The following is a 25,203-nucleotide window of genomic DNA, read 5'->3' as shown; positions in this document are numbered from 1 at the left end:
ACTCTAGAAATAATACCTGAAATTAATTTGATGACTTCAGTTTTGTAATAGAATTGTATGGTTGGTCCCAATCTACTTTATTATCTAGCTTCCTCTTCATTTCAGTGTGGGAGGCATACAACATCTAAATGTCATTAATTTTAAAATGAGAATCAAAGTGTACCAAGGCTGACTCTTCTACACACTCAGTAATGCAGTTCTGTCTAAAGTTTTAAGCCAACCACTGGTGGACCCAACTGTGGTATATAACCAGACGTTGGCTGATGGAAGTGTTTTAAAGATGGGGTTATACTGAGCCCTTTCAATAACACTTGGGAATGGAAAGGTCCTTGAACATTTCAATTAACTTCATTAAACCTTAGAGGGTATCAGATTCAGATTTGGGACACCCAAATGAGTAAGACACATTTCTTGGCTTTAAGGAGGATGAACTCTAATCATTTAGCTCTGAATATGCAGCACAATTAAGTGAACTGGGTAATTTTGTATAAAGATCAACAGAGATTATTTTCCCAAAATGACTCCTCTTATCCTTATACTTTCGAGCCTATGAAATGTTTGTGGTTTTTGTTTTTTCTTTTCCTTACTCTTCTCTGCTTTCCCAGGGATAAACAACTTTTCAACATAACGTATGTATAAATATAAAGTTTATTTAGCATAGTGTTTAGAAAAATAAGTTCACATCATTTCAGAAAACAAATAAAACACTTAATTGTCCAGGCATAAGCCCCTATTACAGTACAACAGACACACTTTCGATCTCTTTGGTTGGGTAATTAAGCACAGAAATGTTCTGGGACATGCTCTGTGTGCCGTCACCTAACAGTGCAGTAAAGACTCCGTTACCCCACCCCATGATATACATTCTGTATAGATTTTCTCTTTGTGTAAGGCACAGTAAAACCATATTGAGTATATAACTGGTTGCCTCTAAACATACAGTACATGCAACAAAAGAATAAAAATTTTTGAGAACCCTGAAAGCCAAAAGTCACATGCTATATAATTTTGATTAATAAAATGTAAGGTGGTAATAAGAAATTAACATGAAATGTATCAATTAGATACAAAATAACTGTTAGGCTCTATTATCTAAGTTCTAGGAAGACTTTTAAAATATCTTCTGTAAAATGTAATTCTTTTCCCCACAGCCTTCCTGAATTATTTATATTTTTATGACGAGATGATCTGTCGAAAAATTTTAAACAATGAAGAACTTCTGATTATATACTAACACACACTTGTCTAACATGTAGTCGAGCAGGCTGCAACACCTACCCAATAATCTAGCTTTGAACATGCAAGACGCAAGGGCATATACAGGGAGACTGAAGGTCTGTGTGCAATTTAACTATGAATTTTATCTATGGCTATAACATCTACTTGCCTTTCATAACACAAGAAAGGCAATGAAACGTGTACAATTCAGTCTTTTCATTACTATTGATACATGTGAGCTACAAAGCAGTACAACACAGGTGCTCTTGCTTGAACGAGGGACAAATGCATGTTCTCTTTATTAAACAATAGATTGTCCTTTATTGGATGCAACTAAGAGCTAAATGCCAAATTCTGACTGATAAGAGTGCATAGAGAGGCTCACATTGAAAATCCCACAGCCAGCAGCAGGGGTTGGGGTTTGAAGGAGAGTTGTTTACCCCTATTCTGATTCCTCTTTGGAGATCATTAGAGGGTCATTTGCAGCATCTTCAAGCATTGGTTTATGTAGGAGAGAAATTCTGCCAAGGGTTTTGAGTCTGGCCCTTAGCAATGCAAAAAATATTTGCAATTCTGTGCAGGGAGATCATGGGGTTTATCTTATTTCATTCACATATATATGGGCTTCATAACAACTGGCCCTTATTTTACTGAAAGAACAGAAAAGAACAATAAGTTCTTTATAATGTGCATTGATTCTTACCTGGTATATTGTATAGCTACCTGGAGTAATTGTAGGGGTATAATTATATCTTAGAGTATGAATAGGTTTCCTAGGTAAGTCTTAAGTTTTGTGCTATCTTTTTTCTTTCTTAAGGTAGAAAACAGGAAGAACTGTGAATAAAAGAGAGGCTTATTATATTTTTGGAAGACAATATAAAACTTTTCCAGTTATATATGTATAACATATATAACTTTTTAAACTTTCCCATCTTTCTTACTCGATGGGTATTTTAAAATTAAAATTAACAAACTCTTGATATTTGCAGCAATCAAGTGGAAAACATCATTTTTATGTAAACTACACTATAGAACCATGTAATTAATCTCAGTAACATGATCAGCCCACACCCAAAGAAACGAACAAGCTGTATTAGTGGTGGTGGAGTGGAAGAGAACTCTAAAATGCCTGACATTGTAAAACAAAACAAAAAACATGTCATTTCAGCAGTTTAGGAACATTCACTAATTCCATAAAAAAATGGGATCTAAATTCGTCATCAAAATGATGGAGGAGAAAAAAATATGATGGGGGAGGAATTCTTCAAAGGGCTCTTCATGTATGCCTGCAAGTTCCATTTGCAATAACAATAAAAGTGAAATCCTCTATGGCCCTTACTCAACATGCTGGACTGATGAGCATGCAGAGACTTAGAGTGGACCCTTTGTTCCGATCTTAAAGAAAGCAAGATGTGATGACATCTTCATGTTCCACAACTTTCGGTCATCTCTGAAGAGATCATTTCCTAACTTATCTTGCTTTACAGAGACCAGAGACTTTACTCACTACACAAATGTATTTGTATTATTACATTTTCTCTTCAGAGTCCTGATAAAAACTGTATAACCACAGCTCACAACATTATCAAACAAGCTTCTTACAGAAACCCCCAAAAGATTTAAAGAAGATGCGATAATATAGTGCAAACAGTCATACGTCATAATGTAACAACTGATTCAAAACAGTTTCAACAAGACATAATTCTGCTCATTAGAAGATACAAACTCTTTCCTTACTTTAAAATGGTTGTTTTCACAGCCTCCAGAACTGGTTTTGTGTGGTAGTCTGTAACCGTTACTTTAATTTTAATGAAATGTATCAACAATAATTAGTTGTTCAACCATTTGCATCATAAACATTAACTATAAGAGAAACTTAAGTTCTTCAGATTTAAAAGCAATTCAGTGAAAGTAACCCTGTTGGATAGTAGAAAAAAGTCATCAGTGCTTCTGTTGACACTTCTGTACCTTAATAAGAATAAAAAGGCCACAAGGTAAAAAGGCACGTAGAATTCTATAGGAAATATATTTAAATGAATCAGAGAGTTGCTAAATAAAGAACAAGAATGTGAAAAAAAGTACCAAAATTCCAATAATGGGAGTTAGATTTCCTGTTTCAGTTGTTACTAATATTGACCTTAATAGACTCCTGATAAAAATCATTACTTTTAAAATCCTACAAAAAGTAAAACTTTGTTGGAAATAACTATTGTTCACTTCCTGTTCAAACAATAAAAATAAATTAAACAGTACCAAAACATTTTTTTCAGTTCATAGTGTCTGAAGTATAAGAGAAACATATACAGCATAAATAAAATTCACTGTAATTACCCAAATCCTTATTGATAGGACTAACATATTTACACTCACACTGCAGATTGTTTCAGTTTTCTTAGTGGGGTTGCGAACTTTCTCAGCCACACTAAACTATTAGCAACCACATTTGGAATTGTATAGAGACAAAGCAAAGACTTTCACAAAAATGCTGAAAAACAGAAATGCATATATTCAAAAATATATCCTTAGAATTGTATGAAGTACCACTTACTCTTCTTAACCTTACCAATGCCCATGGAGGAAAAGTAAACAAAAAGAACTGTATTGTTTCTAATGTTCTGTAGTGATATTCAATTTTCTACCTTAAGGGTATACATTTTTAATTTAAAAAACTATCAAGTTCCATTTGACCTTAGAATTAAGTCAACCAAATGATACACTCTGACTTCTTGATATATTTCATCTCTGATGTCTGTCTCCATCTACTGAAAAGAGAACCAAAAGGCTGCAGTAATGCAGTTCTACTCCTGCATATTTAACTGTGATCTTCATGCAGATCAATCCAAGGTCTCTTGAATGCATTTACTTGCAAAACTAATGTTTCCCTTTAAATGGGAAAACGCTTTGTGTCCTCAGGTCTTCCATGAAAAGATTTGCCTGCTGATGCCAGGGCGGGGGAAAGGAAATTAAGTTTACAAGTCTTGCATATCTTCATCCAACTGGACAGTCTGGAGCTTGGCAAGCTCTTTCTTGTCTGTTTCCAGGTCTTCACAGACAGTCTCCACCATGCCGTCTAGGACATACTTGGATTTGGAGTCCAGCATCATTAAGTTGCTTGCTGTTTTGCTCTCAGAATTTGTTAAGAAATTTTCTTTTATGTTAGCTACTGATTGCATAACTAAATGATGTTCTCTGACAAAATCCTGGTGTACTGTTGGGGAGGGGTGACCCACCTGGTCTTCACCTGGGGGAACTATTTCCCCAAGGGCAGCCTGGGACATGGGTACTGATAGTAGATCTTGACCAGAAATAAGGGAGCAGTTCTGAAGAGTTGCATAGTTAGCGTTGTTGACTGACGTCACAGTAGATTTGCTTGCCACAGGTGCAGACATTGGCTGGCTATCAGCAATGTCAGGGTTTAGCTCAGTGGGATTTAGTAGGGTTGGGGAAGTGAGGGAGAAGTTGTGAGTGGGGGATACATTAACTAATGAGGATGACAGTGGGTGGAGGCCACTTCCCGAGATACTTTCAGAAGATAGGTTTGTATTTACTTGTGCATTCTGATTGACAGGCATCAGCTGAGAAAACACCAGGCTCCTCTCCACGCCCTCCTGTTTAACAGATCCTATAGTCTGGCCTGAATTAGGAACAGTGTATACCACTGCACTGGGAGCAAGAGAGCTCAAGAAAACTTTTCCTTGCTGGACTGTGGCAGACTCACTTGTAAATGTGCTCCCATCTGAAGTGCTTGAATTTACTGAAATATTACCTAAAAAAAAAAAAAAAAAGGTACAGATTATCATTGACGGAACTGATAAGGAAAGAAAAAAGTTACTTTTTCACGCACATGATTTTTCTTGAGCACTTACAACTACAGATTTCCAGGCTCTGCTCCTGAGAGTCTGACTCAGTAAGTCCCAGAGCAGGTATATTTTTAACTCCTTGAGTAATTCTGGTGATGAAGCAGGAGCAAGAACTACTGGCTTAGAAATCAAATGTGAAAAAAATTTTTTTCCAAGTTCTAATTTCAGTTAAGTTTCTGGCTCAGTATTGCTAAGACTTGTTATCTCTGTTAGTTGAATAGCTAAGACTTGTTATCTCTGTTAGTTGAATAGTTATTGATAGCTCTGCCAGTTAGAACTAGAAAACAAATGCAAAAGAGAATGCCTTTGTTCATGACAAGCTCAGTAACTGACATAAAATATAAATGGAAATGTAGAAAATACCACATAAATGAGTTACCCTGGGGCTTAAAGTTAACCATATAAACCTGTACAGACAAGTTGCACTCTTTCACCAAACTAACCATAAAGTAATGTCAACAAAACATTCAATAGATTTTTCTTTCTTTTTGTTGTACTAGTTCTGAATTTTCAGTATTGTAGTGATAGAATTAATGATAATAATGAAATGTGCTTTTAAAAATACAGATCCAACAGCATTAAAACTAAAGCTAATGCTTTTAAAAAGGGTTTCTATCTTTTGAGACTCTCATTATAATGTTCTGCGAGACCAGAAGTAGAAAAAAATGTAGGTAGAAAGCTGAAGACAATGCAGATGAATTAGACCCTTGCCTCCAACTCCCACCATCAGATTAAAAACCTTTTCCTCTGAGCCTTCACCTAGGTTTGGGGAAAAATGGCAATTATCTTGCCATTTAAGGAAAGGTGGGCCTAGGGGAGTTTTGTGACAGAATAATTCAAATGGGAAGTTTACCCTGATCTTGAATTAGGTGTGCAGTAGATACTCTTCATTATTTTGAGAAAATACTCCAATGTTAAAGTAAATATTATTTTGAGAAAACAGTTCAAAGTTAAAGGTAATTCACCTAAAACATTTCCCCTTTAAATTATTAGAATAATTGTGATTATGTTGCCACCTATATTGATAAATGTCATAAATATATGTATGTCTTCCTAACATTTTTAAGCACCCTAAATGCAAAGGAATGTCTTTAAACAAACAAAAAATGAAAATTTTATCTGAACTTAAGAAAAACATTTCTATGCATGTTTCAGCTCTTTTCTAACATAAATCTTTGTTTCAGGTCAGACAAATGAAAAAGGCTCTAAAATTCTTGTTGGGTACTAAATTGCAGCAAAAGACATCTGAAATAGATGCTTACTTTGTTGTGTGTTTGTGAAATTATTTGTCAGTGTATATGTGAACAAAGTGATTCGTTATTTTTGGATAGGACCATATATAACAAAATAGATGTGACATTTTCTCAAACTGCTATTGCATCTAAGTAAAATAATGTTTCTCAAAGTTTTTATATTATGAAATACATACATGAAGGGGAAAAGCAGATGTGATCTAAAGCTTGATATTTAAGTATAGTTGCAACTGAATTATAAGTTGAACAATAATTTCAAAATCAATTAAAAAATCCCAGCTGTGAAATGATCAACATACAAAGAATAATTTTATAGCGATGCTAAAATAAAAAAAAAGGGCTTATCTTCTTAGATTATAAAGTGAGTAAAATGTAGAAATTCTGCTTTTCTATGTAAATTTCAACTACAGAAAGATAATCTACCTTGTCTAGCCATTTGTAAGAAAGGCATGGTATCTATGAGAAAAGCTGACTCCCCAAGTACTTTACTGAGAACTGCAATACACAATTAGTCTAAGAGAATGTTGCTTCCTGGACACGTCTGGTTAAACTTATGTCTTCAACTCACCCAGACAAGTCTAAGGATTGACAGCTCTGTCATTTGATCTTAGCTATTTTAACTGAAAATGCTGTTCTTATTCATAATGAATGTCTCATTGTAAGAATTAACTATTAGCCTGTAATAATCTTCCATGGCAGCACTTCTTTAGATTATGTATGAGAAGTATTCCTGCCTTTCTCTTCCCCAATGTACACACCATGCTTTTTTGCTCAAATCTGTTGTCTTTAAAACGTTATCTACTATTTGGAAATTTCCTAAAGAGAGAAAAAGTGTTAGATCCATATTAAAGTATTATACAACTACGCACTTTGGCTTTCTCTGTGGTTTGACTATTTCTGTCCTGTGTTGGATAGTGACTTAGCTTCATCTTTTCTATAGCCTGGAACAATGAAGAAATAAACAGCATGCTGCAGGACTGTTGTGTGGTACTATACTACCATTTTACCTAAACAGAAACAAATGTGCAGAATGGAATTCACTGCACAACAATTTTTCCATTAATACCTCGAACAAACTGAAGTAGACCATAGTTGTAGAAAAAAAGAGATGTGAAAAAATTGATTTTTTTTTTTAATAAAACCATTTTACAGGAAGCTGATCTTTAAGGCAAACAATTACTTATTTGATTTTTGTTTTGGTAAAAATTTGGACTTTCAAATTTGCTTCCACAAAGGCAAATATGCACCAGCACCTCCCTCTTCTGAAGTCAGAGGGTTCTTCAACCTCCATTCTAACCATTCCTGTTTTTATAGAAAAACAGGGACACAAAGCTCTCCAGATTTGCTTAAAGTCACTGAAGAACTGGCATGTCAGGCTCAGGTTCCCCAAATTTCATCTCAGTGCTTTCTTTAGGAGATGTCTTGGTAAAGCTAGAAACATAAAATAAGGCTTACAGTTGCCTTCATAAAGAAACCCACACATTTAAGAGGCTAGTATACATGCAGAGCAAGAAACAATCATATATTCCTCTGTTTTTTCCTTTTGGTCTGTTACATCTTATTTATAGGAGGAACATGAATCAAACACAAATGATCCAGTCTTTTTAGCTCGCTCTTCTAAAACACCTTTTGCTCAGATAAATGATGCTTAGGTGAAGTGTACACATTCTTACCAACTGCTTGGCTCATTTTGTGTCCTTAGCAATATTATTAATATTTAATCTTAAAATATCAAGCAATGGGTTACTGTGTAAGTACCGATTGACTTAGCATATTTCTATAATTGTAGAACTGGCAGGACTCACAGTGAACTGTATTTTTCCATTCAGTTGTTGGGAAAATAAAAGCCCACCCCCATGATACCAGGGAACCAAGCAAGCTGGATATTACATGGATGTTGTGAAGGCGGAGAAACAAATCAAGACTATTCTGCAGATGTAGCAGCCAGTAAGGTACCCGAAGACTAATAGCAATCTATAGCTCTCACCAAATGCGTCATTTACAGCAGCTGGCTAAAACATTGACTGATGCATTATGGTACCAAATAAGACTTTTACCTTGTGAAGCTGCCACTGAAACAGGAGGCAGCTGCAGTGGAGAGAATCCAATGCTCCCATTAAGGAACTGGCTGTTTGCTCCAGAATTGGGGATCTGGACGATGCCATACTGGTTAATTTGCACTGGTGTGGTAAAAGTCACCACAGAGCCTCCATCCTGGGAAGCCACTGTTTGAATACCTTCTCTTTTCACCTCAGCGCTGGGAATCAGCCCTGGGAACGACACGGGAGCACTGGGGCTATAGGAGGTGGTGGCTGCTGAGTTAGCTGAAGAGCTCTGGAGAACTTTGAATTCCTTCACATCCTGGGAGGTAGACCCCAGTATGTCAGTCATGGAGATACCATTGCTCATGATGTTTGATGCCATTTTTGGTGGGTTCAAAGACACTGTCTGTGTATTTCCCACACTTAATCCATTAAGGATAACTCCATTGGGTCCCTGAATGAAAGAATTACCATTAAGGAAGACAGGTGAAGTACTTGCAGGTACCAAACTTCCGTTCAATAAAACTCCAGAGGAGCTTAACGATATTTTAGCATTTCCAATTTGTTGCATATATACTGGCTCCAGGTGACTGGAAAGGCTGAGGTTGGTGACACCATCGGATGAACCCGAGAGCTGATGAGGAGACAAGTCTTCATGACCCTTGCTGGATTCATCTTCAGTGCTAGGATTGCCATCTGACTCACTGTACAGAGGAGGAAATCAAGACGTTCAGAAAGTCAGGGCCATGACAAGGTACATAGTGCCAACTGTTTGTAAAACCAGCCTTTAACCCCATTAAAGGCTGTGTCTAAGGAAAGCACAGCGGAAAATCTTTTAGTCTTGTTTTAGCTATGAGGCCTTTCTGCAGATTTTGACCAGGGCATCTAGAAGAGGAATTCTCCTCTCTCAATCACCTTTACTAATAATAAATTCAAAGAAAGTCCAGAGGTCTGAAAGATGTAAATTCAGCTAACAGGATTTACAGGAGAATTGTATACTTTTTTTTTGTAGCACTGAAATTATTTCTTACTGTTAAAAATGCTTCTACCTATACCATAGGAAAAAACTCATCAAAGGGGTGGTCATTCATCTTGCTTTAGGAACTCTTTCTCTTCCCCTCAAACCAATTCTGATTACGGTGGTTTTGGAGGTAAATGAAACTGTCAAAGGAGCAGGAGATGGGAAATACTGGCTTTTGTTTGCCAGTTAGTTAACGAGAGATCATATTCTCACCTGCTCCCAAACTTCTACTCCACCAGATTGACAACTGTTTCATTCAACAAAGTGGCTGTTTCAGAACTGTTATGTGAAGTCGCCTTTGAATCCAAAGGAAGCCATAAGGGCCTATTTAACGAACACCAGCCAGTGCCCTGGGGAGGTGGGAGGGAAAGGATGTGGGTCACTCAGTGGCCTTGTACCTATCAGACCCTTTCCCCAGTACCCTCAGTTCTGCTCCCTAGCAGACAAGACTGTGTTCCTCACCTCTCCGATTTGGGGGGAAATACCAAATCCGGGGAAAGGTTTCCCATTTGGTCTGAGTCTGGGCGGGGACAGGGGGGCGTAGGACAGAGGCCCTACGTTTGGAGCGCGGCGGGACTTGGCCCAGCAGAAGATCCGACATCCCTGCAGTGCCCAGCGGTCGGTTCGCTTTCATGCCTTGGGGAGGGGATTACTCGGGCTTTGGGCTGCGGGGCCAGGAGCGCAGAAAGCGCTTTGATTTACGAGCTGAGGCTGAGCCGCCGTCGCCGTCTGCGAGGGTGACTCACCGGGGGTGCGGGTGGGAGGTAGATCCGGAGAGGGGCCTCAACCAGGCAACTGGGCCGGGGGCGGGAGTGTGGAGTGGGGGGAGAAGCAGGCTGAGTGTGGCTGGGGAGACCCGGGGAACGCGCCGGGCCGGGCAGTGGAGGATGCAGGGCAGCTGGACTGCGCGCCGCTCCCACCCCCTAGACCTGGCCTGCAGATTCCGTAGGCGATGGGACCCGCTGCCTCAAGCAGGCGCGGGGGCAGGTGGCGTGGAGTTACCAAGGCGCCTCCTCCGGGTCGCCCCGAAAGTCTGCGGAGGGGTGCACGTAGGTCAGGGTGCACGCCGATCGCGGTGCGCGTTTTGTTTTGGTTACCGCCAGGCCGGGCTCGGACACCGAGCCTTCTTCCCTGCCTGGGGTGAGGAATGCCGGAGCCGTGGCTCTCGGCCCCGCGGGAGCGCAGGGCAGAAGCGGCCCACCACAGCGGGCTCTGGAATGCGCCGGGCGATCACCTTCTCCCGGCCGTGCCGGACTCCCCGGCTCCCAGATTCCTCCCTACAGCAGAGCCTACGAGCTGCTTTTGGATTCTTTCTCGCCTGTCCCTGCGGGGTTGGCGACACTTTCCTTTTAGGCGGCCTTCGCTTTACACTTCGTCCAACAATACAACACAGAGACACTCAGACTAGGTGTCTGACTCAGGAGGACGTACGGAAGAGGCGGAAAACCCGGTATTTTCTACCAGTTGGGAAAAAATAAATACCTGGCAGTCAAAAAGTTCAAACCCGCCAGGGTGGGCGCTCAAAGAAGGGCGCAGTGGATAGCGCCCCCACTTCTTTCCTGCCTCCCGCCCGGTGCCAACCTGCCCCTGCCCCCATCACCACGCCAGGAGGGAGACACGCAATTGTCCGGGGCCAAGGAAGCAGCCCCGCAGCTCCACCACCCCCGAGGCGCTGAAATCCGATCCGAAGGAGTTCAGAATCAGGTTTCAAAACACCGCAGAGCCGAGCCGCACCAACACCCCACAGTTGCCGCGGCCGCGAAGGGAACCAGCGAGGGCAGGGTGAATGATTAACTCTGTCACATAAAACCTCGACACCCCCAGACCCCCTTCTGCGGCGCCAGCCCTCTGCCCCCCCAACCCCGTTCTCCTCCTTCCAGAACGGCCACGGCCACCTCCAACACGGGCCCCAGCCAGCCGAACCCTGGGGGTCCGGGGAGCGCGCGCGCGCGCTGGGCTGGCGTGACCCCTCGGAGGCGCAGACCCGGCCCGGCTCTGGCAACCTCCGTGGGCCTCGGGCGGACACGAGAACTGCCGTTCCGGCGCCTACACACGCTCCTTCGCCCGGCCAGAACCGGGGAGAGAGTGGCAACTTCAAAGCCGGCGGGATGGGGGTGGGAAGCTGGGCAGCAGTGACCAGCCGAGGTGGGGGCGGGGACTGAGACCTAGGCGGGCGACCAGAAACTTCTGGGGGGGAGGTGGGGGAGGGTACGGAGCGAGGTTCCCCCGCCCCTCGCCACCGCGCCCCCCCCCCTCCCGCCCCGCGCCCGGGGCCGGGGAGAGAGGTGGGGGGCGGGGAGAGGTGGGCAGCCGGACCAGGCTGGTGGGGAAGGTAAGCGCCATGTTTGCGAGCACTTGGAGGAAAAGAAAGCTGGGAAGGGGGTGGGGGAGAGGAAGGGGGAGGAGGAGGAAAGTTGGCGCTCACCTTTTGGACTGGGTCTCGGAGGGGTTCCGATCGCGCTGCCGGCGGTTCTTGAACCAGTTGCTGACCTGGGTGAGGGAGAGGCCGGTGATCTTGGCCAGGTGCCGCTTCTCGGCGGGCGAAGGGTAGCGATTCTGCTTGTAGAGCTCCTTGAGCGCGTTGCGCGACTTCTCCTTGAAACAATACACCGTCTCCTCGCCGTCCCAGATGGTGCGGGGCAGGGGGAATTTCCTGCGCAGCCGGTACTTGTCCACCGCGCCCAGCGGCCGGCCGCGGGCTCGCTCGGCCTCGGTGTAGCGCGCCTTGTACCAGAGCTGCTGCAGCAGCGGGTGGTTAGCCGACTCGAAGCTGTGGCTCTCGAGGATGCTGTAGAGCTCGGGGTAGATGCCCTGGTGGAAGGCCACCAGCGCCCGCGCCTTCAGCAGGCTCTCGTTGCCACGTAGCAGGTCGCTCTGGGGCAGGGACCACAGGAACCGGGCCAGGCGGTCCAGGTTGCCCCCCTGCTGCAGCGCCTCGCACACGCAGGCGACATGGTCGGGCGAGAAGGCCAGTGGGGTCTGCGCGGCGGCGGCGGCGGCCGCGGCGTGGTGGTGCCTGCCCAGAAGTTCCGAGTGGAGTTGTACCTGATCCACCGCCGCCCCGGCCGCCGCCGCCGCTGCAGCCACTGCCCCTTCCTCTCCGCTCACCCTGGCGGCGGCTGCCGCGGCGTCCCCCGGCTCCAGGGGGAAAGGGGCTGGAGCCGGGGGGCTCAGCCCCGCCGCCGCCGCCGCCGCCGCGCCCCCCGCCACTTCTCGGGGCGCCTCCTGCCCCTCCGAGGCGCTTTCCATCCCATTCTCCTGCTTGATGTCCGCCGCACTTGCAATCTGCCCGGTGGGGGAGGAAGAGGACATTTTTTTGTTGTTGTTTATTTTCCTCCCTCCCTCACTCCCTCGCACTCTTTTCCTCTTTCTTTTCCCCTCTCTTACTCCTCCTTCTTCGTCTCCCTCCCCCCTCCCCCCCTCCGGAAAGCCCACTCCCTCCCTCCTGGTTTCGGCTGGATCTGGCCGATCAGGTTTCCCCCCGGCCACGCAGTCACCATTAAGATAGCAGCTAGAGCAAAGTAGTGTAAAAGGATAGCTGCTTTCTGCCGTTCCCCCAACGTGACTCCTCCGGTTGCTGCATACTATATGGCACTGGCGGCCGGGCCGGCTCGGCCGCGCCACCCCATTGGCTATTTCGCATTCAGAGGGAGGAGGAGACACAGTTTCTATCCCTGTCGATCACCCGCCTCCCACTCCACCCCTTGCCGTTCCCTCTCCCCTGACCCCCAGGCACCTATACCTGAAGGAAAACACCGACATTCTTTTCAGGCCCTGCTTCTGGGCGGGAACGTGCCTAACGTGGCCTGAAAACTGGACAGCAGACTCTTTGAAAGAGAGTCCCTACGATTCCAATGGGAATACTAATCGTGTGACCTCAAGGTCTGGATGCTAGATTCTTAACAAAGAGGCCACCCTCAGTGTCTAGATGACAAAATTTCAGAGGATTTAGAAGCTTCTCTGGTATCGCTACTGCTTTCACCCTCCTTTCCATTGTCTTTATTAAGGATTTTGTATTCAAAAGGGTCAAGAATAAAATGGCACTAGGGAATGCCCTATGGGGGAAGCGTTCACAGTAAATTAAAATTCCAAAGGGGGAGGGATGCTTGAAAACGGTGTAAATAGCCCACTGAGAACGCAAAAACAAGAAGCCTTCAAGAAAAAAAAAATGTTTTTAACCTTAAGTCAGCTGGAGGGCTGGCAACCCAACTGAGCCGAACCTGATACAACTAAGTATGTAGAATGTTTTGCCATGTTTATCCTGGGTCAGCAGGGTAGAAGAGATCTAACTTTGTAGATTATAATAACAGTATGGAAATTTAAGCTTCTATATGAGCCTTTTTTAATGGTAGTGTATGAATAGCTCTTTGGAGACGATCTTCCTGGTAGAAACCGATCTCTATGTGCAGGTGTCTTGGAGGAGATGAGTGCAGGACCAGCAGCCATTTCCACAATATAAACAGATGGGAGACTGCCCTCTGGTTTGAGGTGAAGTGCCTGAGGGTGTGGAGTCTGCTGCTCTTTGCAGCTATGCCTCCTTCCTTCATAGGTTGCATGAGGTTTTCACTGAAAAAAGAATGAACCCATCTCTCCTCTGATTACTGTGGGTCGCTTGGGTCTACCTGCTGGTAGCCTTTCGCAAAAATGTAACATTTTAATGACATCGTCCTAAGCTTTACTTCTAGGTGGCTTTGTTTTGTTTCTGCTTCCCAATTACCTGTAAGTGCTTATTTCAGCATATCTTAAAGCAACTGTTTAGGTCACCTGCTATGGTAATCAGATTGATGAGGTTTTCCTTTTTTGTGGACAGGCTGCATTTTTATTGCTGGTCAACAATCAAGTCATTTGACTTTGGGTTTAACTTGCTTTTGTACTAACCCTAATGAAGCCAGCACTGATATCTCTGGTAGATTCAAAATTTATAATTATACAGAAGACCACATGTTTCTATCCCATTGGAAATATCCAATTAGGCATTGAACTTCTGGACAATATCTGAGATTCATAACTTTCTTGAATTTTTAAAAATATGCTTTTTATTTTAGAATAATTTTGACTTACAATACAGTCATAAAGAGAACAGGGTTCCCACTTACTCTTTACCTAACTTCCCATGATGTTAATATCTTACATTATAGCAATACATTTGTCCAAACAAATTAACATTGGTGCAATACTGTTGAGTGAACTCTGGACCTTTTTTTGGGTTCACCTGTTTTTTCACTAATATCTGTCTTCTGTTCCTGGATCTAATCCTGGATATCACATTCCATTTAGTTCCTTGAATTTTAAAAGTGTATTTATCAGAGCAAAGTAGACAGGAGGTAGCGTGGTTTAGTGGAAAGCATGTGGATTTGGGGATCAGTTAGCTAGGTATAGGTTTAATCCTAGCTCTGCCATTTATTAGCTACTTGACTATAAAAAGTGGACAGGATTGTTGTGAGGATTAAATAAGATAAGATGTGCCCAAAAGCACCTGGCACATAATTAATCTTTGTTAAATGTTTTTTAACATTAACATCTCCCTCATGATAGTGCAAAGTAGGAAACTTTTTCAGTTGTATATACCTTATGAAAACTCATTTGGCTATATTAAAGGGCTATCCAAGTGCAGATCATAGGAGTCTTCCTCAGGCTTATTATCAATCAAATATAATGCATTAACTTGGAAAATCATGCATTGGATTTCTGCAGGTCTTGTGTATATTTGCCTCCAGAGTCTCAAGTTCAACAGATTATATAGAAACAGCCATGGTCTTTTATAATATCTGTAGCCTGTGGCTATGTTGGTATTCTATAGCTCCAGTAAGAGATTTCTATAGGACCAGGAGTGAAATCCAACACCAGGACCTGGATTCCTTTAGCTGGTTGAGTGTCCGAGCTCATTCTGGCAGCATATTGAAATGGGCTGGAAGCCCTTGACTCAAATATGGTTAGCTACATTGAAGTAGAACACCAGACTTGAGGGTGTGTGGAGTTAATCTTGGGGTACTTGTTTTGCCAAATGAATTGTAAAATTGCTGAGTATTTGCTTCTACTTCCCGCGTCTGCCATGCTATGAATGTTGAGTCTGCTGTGCTGATATACAGACTAAAGCTATGTTTTGATTTGGGAAAATGGAGGTGAGGTTGGGATTGCCTAAGAGTGAAAACTAAGCTGCTTGTTTCTGTATCTCTTCCTTCCTGCCTGAAGATAATGATGAGCAATACAGAAATCTTTTGCCATTTTAGCATAGTGAAGAAAACATAGTTCAGCACAAAATATTGCCCTTTGCTTAAATGTATCTAATGGTGTTGCTATCAAGAACGGAGATTTCTAGGGCTTCCCTGGTGGCTCAGTGGTGAGGAATCTGCCTGCCAAAGCAGGAGACACAGGTTTGACCCCTGGTTGGGGAAGATCCCACATGCCACCGAGCAACTAAGCCCGGTTGAGCCTGTGCTCTGGAGCCGGAGAGACGCAACTACTGAGCCCACGTGCCACAACTACTGAAGCCTATACGCCCTAGAGCCGGAGCTCCGCAACAGGAGAAGCCATCGCAGTGAGAAGCCCGCATACTGCAACCAGAGAGTAGCCCCTGGTCTCTTGCAACTCGAGAAAAGCCCGAGCAGCAGCGAAGACCCAGCACAGCCTCCCAAAGAAGAATGGAGATTTCCTTTCTCAAAAGTGACTTTGGCTGTCTGGAGGATAGAGGGAAGGCTGTATATCTGTATCTTGGTCAGTTCTTTCTGCTTCCAAAAGCTTATATTAAGGAAGTTAGGTTGTAGTCTCCTAGGTAGAGGAGGTGTTCCTTTGCTATTTAGTGACCAACAGTTGATGATATGTAATCAGCATTTCTGAAAGATCTTTCATTTGCCAAATATTTACTGAGTCGTGATTAAGTGCATGGTGTTGCATTACATACTGAAGGATAAAATTGGGGTCTCTGACCCTGAGTAACTTAAAATCTGGTAGGGGAAGTAAGATATATTTGTAAGTAAGTACAGTACAGGGTGTATGAGTGTTAAGGATAAAGAGACTAATTCCGAGAGGCCAAAGGCAATGGGGAATGGATTTTTAGCTGGATTTTTAAGGACAAGAATTTTGAGAGTTCAAGGATAGAGTTCATTAGCGGCAGAGGGAATAAAGCATGGAGCCATGAAGCCGTGTGGCTTATTTCTGAATATATTGAGTAATTCGGTGTGTCAGAAGTGTGGGTTTTATATAGGTGTATGATGGAAGATTAGCTTAAAAGGGATGTTGGGGACAAATTATGAGGGACTTTGAATGAAATGCTCATTTTGCTATGGTGTGGTAGACATAGTGGTCTGTGTATAGTGGCCGTGTTGTGAGTAATATCATGACCATATAGTTGACTGGTCCAGGGTTGGGCACTGGCACCAAACCAAAACATTCAGTCCTTCTCTAGGATTTTTCAAACTTACATGAAGAAAAGAAATAAGACTGGTAGAAGGAGTCTTGGATGTAATACTTGGGAGTTCTCAGTGACCAAACTCTCTACCTCTGACCAAACTCATCTCTCTGTTGAGGATGCTAATGAACACTAGGTGAGAAGGAGAGTGACCTAGTGAATCACAGGGATGATAGTGGAGGGAAAAGATCCTAGCAGAGACTAAGTGCCAGGTTCTAGTTCTCTCCCAGATGTAGCAGCATTTTTGCCTCTTAGTGATGTTAATTTGCCCCAGGAGCCAGAAGGTCCACTTGAACTGGCCTAGGCAAAAAGATGAAATTTTTGGATCATAATACCAAAATGGGAAGAGTAGAATGCAGCTGGTCAGACTTAAAGACGCGTTCATTGTCCCTTTTCACTGGCCTCTGCATCTTTCATCAAAGAAGTTTTAGTCTTTCAAAGGGTCTTTCCCCAGAAGGTTGGAACCCTGGGCTTCCAGGAGTTGCCAGCACACATTTTCTAGCTTCAAGAGGCTCTGCTGCTTTTTCCTTTCTTCCAATTTGATAAATTCTAGGGATGATCTCTGATTGGTCCATAGGGTTTTGTTGTCAACCCCAAGGCCAGAGGGCCAGCATTGCAATTGGCAGGCCCATTAGAACTGCCCAGTTCTGTGGGGGAGGAGCTTTTTTCCATAAGAACAGGGTGGGATGCTATCCATAGTCAAAGAACAAAACAATAAAAGCCTTCAACAGATTGGGAAGGCCTAACCTGGGTTCATAGCCTTAGGTCTGGAAAGGAAGGGTTGCCTTTGAGAAACATTATCCAAGAGGGGTAGAATCTGCTCTTATGTATGCTAGAGGATGAGCAGATTTGGGAAGAGAAATAATGGGCTCCTATCCCTTGTAGCTCAGTCAGTAAAGAATCCACTTGCAATGCAGGAGACCTGGGTTCAATTCCTAGGTCAGGAAGATCCCCTGGAGAAGGAAATGGCAACCCACTCCAGTGTACTTGCCTGGGAAATCCCATGGACGGAGGAGCCTGGCGGCTACAGTACAGTCGACGGGGTTGCAAGAGTTGGACATGACTGAGTGACTAAACCACCACCATCTTTATAAAGTGGAAAACTTCCGTTGAGATATAGCTATCTTTATGAAAGTGGTTAACCTGATTGTTGGGTGTTTTTCACAAAGGCTGAGGTTCCATTTCAGTCCTTGTTGTCCAAGAGACTCTCAAGAGTTTTCTCCAACACTACAGTTCGAAAGCATTAATTCTTCGACGCTCAGCCTTCTTTACGGTCCAGCTCTCATCTCCACACATGACTACTAGAAAAACCACAGCTCTGACGAGGCAGACTTTTGCCAGCAAAGTGATGTCTGTTGCTATCCGTGCGTTCTTCCTCAAAGTTTTCTGACCATTCTGTGTTAGTGAGCTCCACCAGTGGTAATGGTGTACTTTTCAGAGTTTCTCTTTTCTATGAGGCATTGTAGTAGGGCCTTCGTATATGCATATCATGTTATTTAATCATTACAGGAACCCTGTGAAGTGTATTATGTGGAGGAGGGAAACCCAGTTAAGGGAGGATAAGAAATTTGGCTCAAAAACAGTTCTGTTTTTCAAAATTTATTTCATTTTTAATTGGAGAATAGTTACTTTACAATGTTGTGTTAGTTTCTGCTGTATAGCAAAGTGAATCAGCCACACATGCACATGTATTCCCTCTCTTTTGGATTTCTTTCCAATGTAGGTCGCCACAGAGCATTGAGTATGTGCTCTAAGTTGGTTGCTCAGCTGTGTTCGACTCTCTGCAACCTCATGGACTGTAGCCCGCCAGGCTTCTCTGTGCATGGAATTTTCCAGGAAAGAATACTGGAGTGGATAGCCATTCCCTTCTCCAGGGGATCTTTCCGACCCAGGGATTGAACGTGGGTCTCCTGCATTGCAGGAAGATTCTGAAGAAAAGCTAGGACAGACCTAGGCAGTGTATTAAAGAGCAGAGACATCACTTTGTTGGCAAAAGACCACCTAGTCAAAGCTGTGGTTTTTCTAGTAGTCATGTATGGAGATGAGAGCTGGACCGTAAAGAAGGCTGAGCGTCAAAGAATTGATGCTTTTGAACTGTAGTGTTGGAGAAAACTCTTGAGAGTCTCTTGGACTGCAAGGAGATTAAACCAGTCAATTCTAAAGGAGCTCAATCCTGAATATTCATTGGAAGGACTGACGCTGAAGCTAAAACTCCAATACTTTGGCCACCTGATGTGAAGATCTGACTCATTGGAAAAGACTCTGATGCTGGGAAAGATTGAAGGCAGGAGGAGAAGGGTGACAGAGGATGAGATGGTTGGATGGTTATCGCCGACTCATTGCACATGAGTCTGAACAAACTCCAGGAGATAGTGAAGGACAAGGAAGCCTGGTGTGCTGCAGTCCATGGGGTCACAGAGAGTTGGACAGGGCTTAGTGACTGAACAAAATAAAGTTGGTTAGGTCTGTTTTTAAAATGACAGGTTCTTCCTAGTACATGCCTCGTGTAGATACTACCACTCACTAATAATACCTATACTAGCAATCTCTTAGAGATAGTGAAGAACAGGGAAGCCTAGCATGCTGCAGTTCGTGGGGTTGCAAAGAGTTGGACACGACTTAGCGACGGAGCCACCCTTAATAACAGGTCACAGGTACTGAGCCCTTACTCTGTGCTAGTGGTGTCCTCAATCCAGCATGCTAGTTGTGCTGGTGTTATCCACATCTTATATTTGGGAAACCTGGTGCTGTTAGTCATGTAGCTAGTAAATGAGGCAGGCAGAACTTGAATCCAGCTCTCTTGATGCCAGGAGCCAAATCTATAATCACTACTTTCTATTGCTTCTAGCTCAATGAGTAATGCTTATCTGATAGATTTACAAGTCAGCTGTTGTCACCATGTTTCTCTAGCAGTAATTTCCAACCCGGGGAAAAGATAGAGCTGGTAGCAATGTTTCCTCCCATAATCTTCAGTGCTTTCCTTGCCTTAATCTCAAGGCTTGGGAGAAAGGAAAAGCAATTCGCTGCACAAAAGTGCTTTGAGGTCTCCTGTTCTGAGAAATGATTAAATGTGTTTTGGTAATGATAAACATTGTTGTTATTGGTGTTCAGTCGCTAATTCATGTCCTACTCTTTGCAACCTCATGGACTGTAGCAAGCCAGACTCCTCTGTCCTCCACTTTCTCCCGGAATTTGCTCAAATTCATGTCCATCAGAAATGCTATCTAACCATCTCATCCTTTGCTGTTCCCTTCTCCTTTTGTCTTCAGTCTTTCCCAGGATCAGAGTCTTTTCCAGTGAGTCAGCTCTTCCTATCAGGTGGCCAAAGTATTGGAGCTTCAGCTTTAGCAACCGTTCTTCTAATGAATATTCAGGGTTGATTTCCTTTGGGGTTGACTGATTTGATCTCCTTGCAGTCCAAGGGACTCTCAAGAGTCTTCTCCAGCAGTATGGCCAACTTAGTGGATTAGTTCTCATTTAGTTTTGGCTAAAAGTTTTATTTGCTCACTAATCATATTCACTCTTTCATCAGAAGTTTCCTTTTCTGTTAAAATATAAAGATCGTAAAAATTGCCTTTATTTAGCGTGCTTCACTTTGACTCTTATAATCTGTTTGGATGTGGTCTCTTTCAATAAATAGCAGCATAGGGACTTCCCTGCTGATTTAGTGATTAAGACTCCACACTTCCACTGCAGGGGATCTGGGTTCGAACCCTGGTGGGGGAACTTAGATCTCACATGTCTTGCAGGCATGTCAACTAAAAAAACCTTTTTTTAATAAAAAAAATTGCAGCATAATGTCTCCAGGTCAGCACAGCATTTGATATTGCCTATTTTAGTAAATTTACATTTGTTTAGCTTCTGTTAATGAACAATATTGGAGAAGGAAATGGCAACCCACTCCAGTATTTTTGCCTGGGAAATCCCGTGGGCAGAGGAGCCTGCTTGATTATTTATAGTCCATGGGGCCACAAAGAGTGGGATCTGACTTGGCGACTAAAGAACAAAAATGAACAATATTATGATCAAACAAATGACATGATGTTTTTGTTAGGTTAATCCCTGATGTCTTTCTACTAATATAAAGACCTATGCTGTGGCCTGCCTCGGTCTGTTGTTCCCAGATGTGGTATCCAGCTGTTTGTCCTGTTCTCCTTCCATGGCGCATGGAAATCCCAACTGTATTTCCACAGTGTGGGTTGCCTGTTGAGTTCACTGTTTAAAAACAAGTGAGAGTTGGAATATTCCTCTTTATATTTTTATTGAAAAGAGAAAAGATTACTATGAGTATATTACTATGAGTGTATTCCGTGGGTATTCATTGTATGGGTTAATTTGAAAAACTTTGTATGCTCACTTCTGATGGAGTTGGGTCAGATTACAATACAGTGCTCAGGATAAAAAAATTTCACATTTCACTATTTGATGTTCATTCATTCATTCTTCATTTACTGTACTTAATCAACAAGTATAAATAAATCCTTGTTCAGGAGATGGGTAAGATGTGTCCTTTATAGTGGGAGGAATTTATTATCTGGTAGAGCTATTTACAGGCTTCCCAGGTGGCACTTGTGGTAAAGAACCTGATTGCCAATGCAGAAGACTCAAGAGATGCCAGTTTGATCCCTGTGTTGGGAAGATCCCCTGGAGGAGGGCAAAGCCTGGAGAATTCTTGCCTGGAGAAATTCCATGGACAGAGGAGCCTGGTGGGCTACAGTCCATAGGGTGGCAAAGAGTCAGACATGACTGAGTGACTTAACATGCATGCAGAGCTGTTTATAGATTGCGCTTTGCAGCCTTGATAAATATAGTGAATGTTACTTAAAATTTCCAAAGAGATTCAGGCTCTCAAGAGAGTAGAGTTGCTGAAATAAAGTGTATATTCCTGTGTGATCCCTCCAGTGTTTGGGGAAACAAATACTGCCATTGATTGGTAGGGTGGTGAGAGATATTAGAGCCAGCTGAAACCGTTAAGCATGCCTGACCATCTTGAGGTAATTGCCTCTCTGCAGATGCCAGATATTATAGAACTATTTTAACATTTAGTGAGAATCTGTAATATTTAGGGTCAGCATGAGACTTTCATTCTAAATAACTTTTCCAAACTTCATATCTGAGAATGCATATTGTTTTCTGTGATTGCACGACTGTGCAAGTGTAAAGAAGTAGAAAGCACAAGGCTATCACACTGTTTAAAAGAAAATACTGGGCCGCGTTACTGAGTATGTACACCAAACATAGCTCTTTGATTAATGGGACTATTTCCAGACAGAACAAGGTGGAATCTATGTTCCTAATTGTGACACGATTTACTGAAAAATACAGCTAGGTACTTAGAGTTGAGGGTTTATGTGTAATTTGCCTTTTTAAAAAGCCCTCCCCCTAAATCCAAGGTTTTGCCGAGGCCTGCGAAAGCTGAGACCGAGCCCTGGCGGCAGGACCGGAAAACTTGCTTCCGGAACCTTTGCGCTGAAGTGCCTTGCCCCCGGCCGGTGCTCATTCGTAAAGGACCGTCCCAGCCAAGAGCTTGTTGGTAGGAACCTGCTTGGCCTCGGATCCGAAGGTTGGCTGTGGCGGAGACTGAAGCAGGCGCCGGGAAAAGTCCACTGGAAGGAAGGCGCCATGGACGATCAGGGCTGCCCTCGGTGTAAGACCACCAAGTACCGGAACCCTTCGTTGAAGCTGATGGTGAATGTGTGCGGACACACTCTGTGAGTCGGGGGATAGTTGGGTTCCATGGGGGGAGACGCACAGGGTGGGAGCCCTCGAGAGAGCCGGGAGATGCTTGTCGTCGGCTCAGGGGAGTAAAGGGCTTCGTTAGTATCGACACTGGGGAGGAAAATAGGAAAAGGGAACGTTGTATCTCTACCCTCCAGCCCTGAGCCTCTGTGGCCTGCTTTGAACTGCCGGATTCCTTGATGTAACCAGCAGTTTGTCACGTTCTCCCCTCCTTAGGCGATGAGAATCTGGACTGTATTTCCGGGCTGTGTTGTTAACAGGGTTCCAGCGTGGGAGATCGGAGTGTTTAGTTTCACGCAAAGCGTTTTTATTAAAAAGAACGAAAGTGCTATGAAAATACAATTACTGTGTTTGTATACTGTTGCTATTTGTTGCACTGGTTAATATGAAACTCCATCGGTATGCCCACTGTCCTGATGGAGTTTGGTTAGTTCTCATCTCTAAAAGAGAAAATTCAGATCCTAGGCAGTTAATTTGTAGATACAGTAATGGCTGGCATTGAGTGTACATTACGTGTCAGGCAGTGTTCTAAGCGCTTTACCATTAGTTATCCTGTTTCATTCTCAACAGCAGCCCCATGAAGTAGGTACTCATCTCATTCCCATTTTACAGGAAAGCAAACGGAGACTGCTTCAGATACCTTACTTAGTGGACCTTTCTAGAATTGGAACACAGGATGTGACTAAAACACGCCAATTTGGGGGGCTTGGGAAGAAGGGAGATTGAATGTTTTGAAGAATAAGTGCAGGAACTGGTCAGCGTGTTTCTTGCCACGTTTTTATGGTTAAATGTAGCTCAGTAAAGATGGTTTTATAAAGTGCTTTGAAATGTAAGGTGAACATACTTTCTCGTAGCTTCTTTGATGTTTCTAAGATATAAAAAATGAAGGTTAACCTACAATGTGGTAGACAAGATCTTTGGGTAAGTAAGCCTGAGTTGCATGGTTAGTTGCAGCTATAATGATTATAAAAGGATTTAATAACTTACTGGATTGGTCTTATTTTCTAATTAGTCTTTATTTTCCTTTGCTTTATCCAGCAAAGGAGACACAGTAGAACTGTGATTGAATGGATCAAAATTAGAAATAAGGTAAAAGTAATCAAGTAGATTGGAAAAGGGAAACCAGACAAATGCTGTGAAGACTATTCAGTTTTTAGAAAGATTTTGCTTGGTTTCTTTTTATTTTCCTGTACCAGATTTGTTATAGTTGGTGCTCAAGGAAAAGGAATTTGCTTTTTTTGAAAGGGTACTAACTAAATGTAATTTACTGGAATAAATTGATACCTAGTAGTAATTAGCTAGTCAGGGAAGAGTATGTGATTTTAGCAAGATAAATTGCATTTTTATTAGACAGTTATATTTATTTTTAATTGGAAATTGCTTTTGTTGTGTCCATGGTTTTTTCTGTTTTTTTCATAAGAGTTAAGAATTGTCTAAGTCATTCTGATGTTGCATTGATTTTGGTTTATTTGCTAATCTGTTAGTTAAAGACCAAGTTTTGCAGCCCTCTTTTAACTTGAAATATAATAAAAATGAATAAAAGATTATATGGTATTGGCTAAGAGAACAAACTTCTGATTTTGAATTCTTTGTACTCTCACAGGCTCGGGGCAAATTCCTCTTAACCTCATTTTTCTTCCCTGTACAATAGAGATAACAGCACTATGTATATTACAGTGTTTGAGGACTAAATAATATATGTAAACATCATATTTGGAGGTGCTTAATAGAATTTTTTTCACATAGTATTTGTTCAGTATACATTGGCAATCATTATTATTTATGCATGGTATGGATGCTAAGCAGAAATAAAATTTAAACAGGATCCACTCGGCCTGCTTTAAAAGACTTGCACAACAGTGGTATCTTTAAATAAATTAAAGAGATTATAAAATGTGGAAATACAGTGTTGATTATAATGCCCCTTTTGTGATTTAAATAGGAACTCAGTATCGTGTTCTTTCATGGAAATGGGGTTATATATATCCTGACCTTTTTCATAATGTATATCTTGGATATCTTTTCTAAATTGGATGTGTATATATTCCTCTTTAACATTTGGATGATAGTCCACTGTTCAGTTATACTATAATTGATTTACCCAAAAATTTCGTTATGAATATTTAGATTTCCTATTTTTCACTGGAGTCAGTTTCTCTCTTTCCGCCCTCCTCCCCAGCCCGTATGCAAGTATATTGTAAGATATAAGAGGAAAACCAGGGGTAAATGCCTAATAGTAGAATTGTATGTGACTTAAATTTTGATAAACATTGCTCACTTGTTCTCAAAAAAGATTGTATCTGTTGTGCTCCCACCAACTGTTCATGGGAATTCCTATTGCCACATATCTTTGCTGGTATTGGGCATTATTACTTTTTTAATCTTGCTGTGCTGATAAGTAATAGAACATTATAGATTTTGATGTGAAATACTTTTGATAGTATGCTGAATTAGTACAGAATGTCTCTCATGGGATTGAGCTTAGGCATTTTTATAATTGTTAGTCTGAAAGGAGTAGGTATTATTAGTTAGCATTATTATTTGTATTAGTTATCTATTGCTGTGTAATAAATTGCCTCAAAAGTTAGTACCATAAAACAATAAATATTTATTATCTTATACAGTTTTGAAGGGTTGGGAGTCTGAGAGTGGCTCAGCTGGG

The 25,203-nt window shown here is 42.5% G+C and overlaps 2 protein-coding genes across 9 annotated transcripts in view; one reads left to right on the top strand and one right to left on the bottom strand.

Moving 5' to 3' along the window:
• Nucleotides 1-630: 630 nt before the first annotated feature.
• Nucleotides 631-12,985, bottom strand: SIX4 (SIX homeobox 4). Of its 2 annotated transcripts, XM_043920664.1 has the most exons (4): nt 12,892-12,985; nt 11,820-12,679; nt 8,389-9,077; nt 631-4,984 (listed from the first exon to the last, which is right to left on the bottom strand). In XM_043920664.1, exons 1-4 carry the CDS (start codon nt 12,892-12,894, stop codon nt 4,188-4,190), a joined length of 2,349 nt encoding a protein of 782 aa, XP_043776599.1. In that variant the 5' UTR covers nt 12,895-12,985; the 3' UTR covers nt 631-4,187. The 2 variants fall into 2 exon arrangements, with proteins under 2 accessions (XP_043776599.1, XP_043776598.1); XM_043920663.1 differs by lacking the exon at nt 12,892-12,985 and having other exon boundaries at nt 11,820-12,816.
• A 9,235-nt stretch (nt 12,986-22,220) lies between these two features.
• MNAT1 (MNAT1 component of CDK activating kinase) overlaps nt 22,221-25,203 on the top strand; it is a 199,053-nt gene continuing 196,070 nt past the window's right edge. For 2 of the 7 annotated variants that reach the window (XR_006344084.1, XM_043920674.1), the window contains exon 1: nt 22,228-22,513. Coding sequence is in view for 5 of the 7 variants with exons in the window: in XM_043920674.1 (XP_043776609.1) it covers nt 22,425-22,513 (89 nt within the window). In the remaining 2 variants the exon portion in view is untranslated. Of the gene's footprint in view, nt 22,514-25,203 lie in introns of all 7 variants that reach the window. The other 5 variants (XM_043920670.1, XM_043920672.1, XM_043920673.1 and 2 more) reach the window with 5 other exon arrangements.

The sequence above is a fragment of the Cervus elaphus genome, chromosome 12 (genome assembly GCF_910594005.1).
Source record: "Cervus elaphus chromosome 12, mCerEla1.1, whole genome shotgun sequence".
Lineage (NCBI taxonomy): Eukaryota > Metazoa > Chordata > Mammalia > Artiodactyla > Cervidae > Cervus > Cervus elaphus.
Note: the sequence above shows the minus strand (reverse complement) of the source record. Positions and strands in the feature narration are given on the sequence as shown.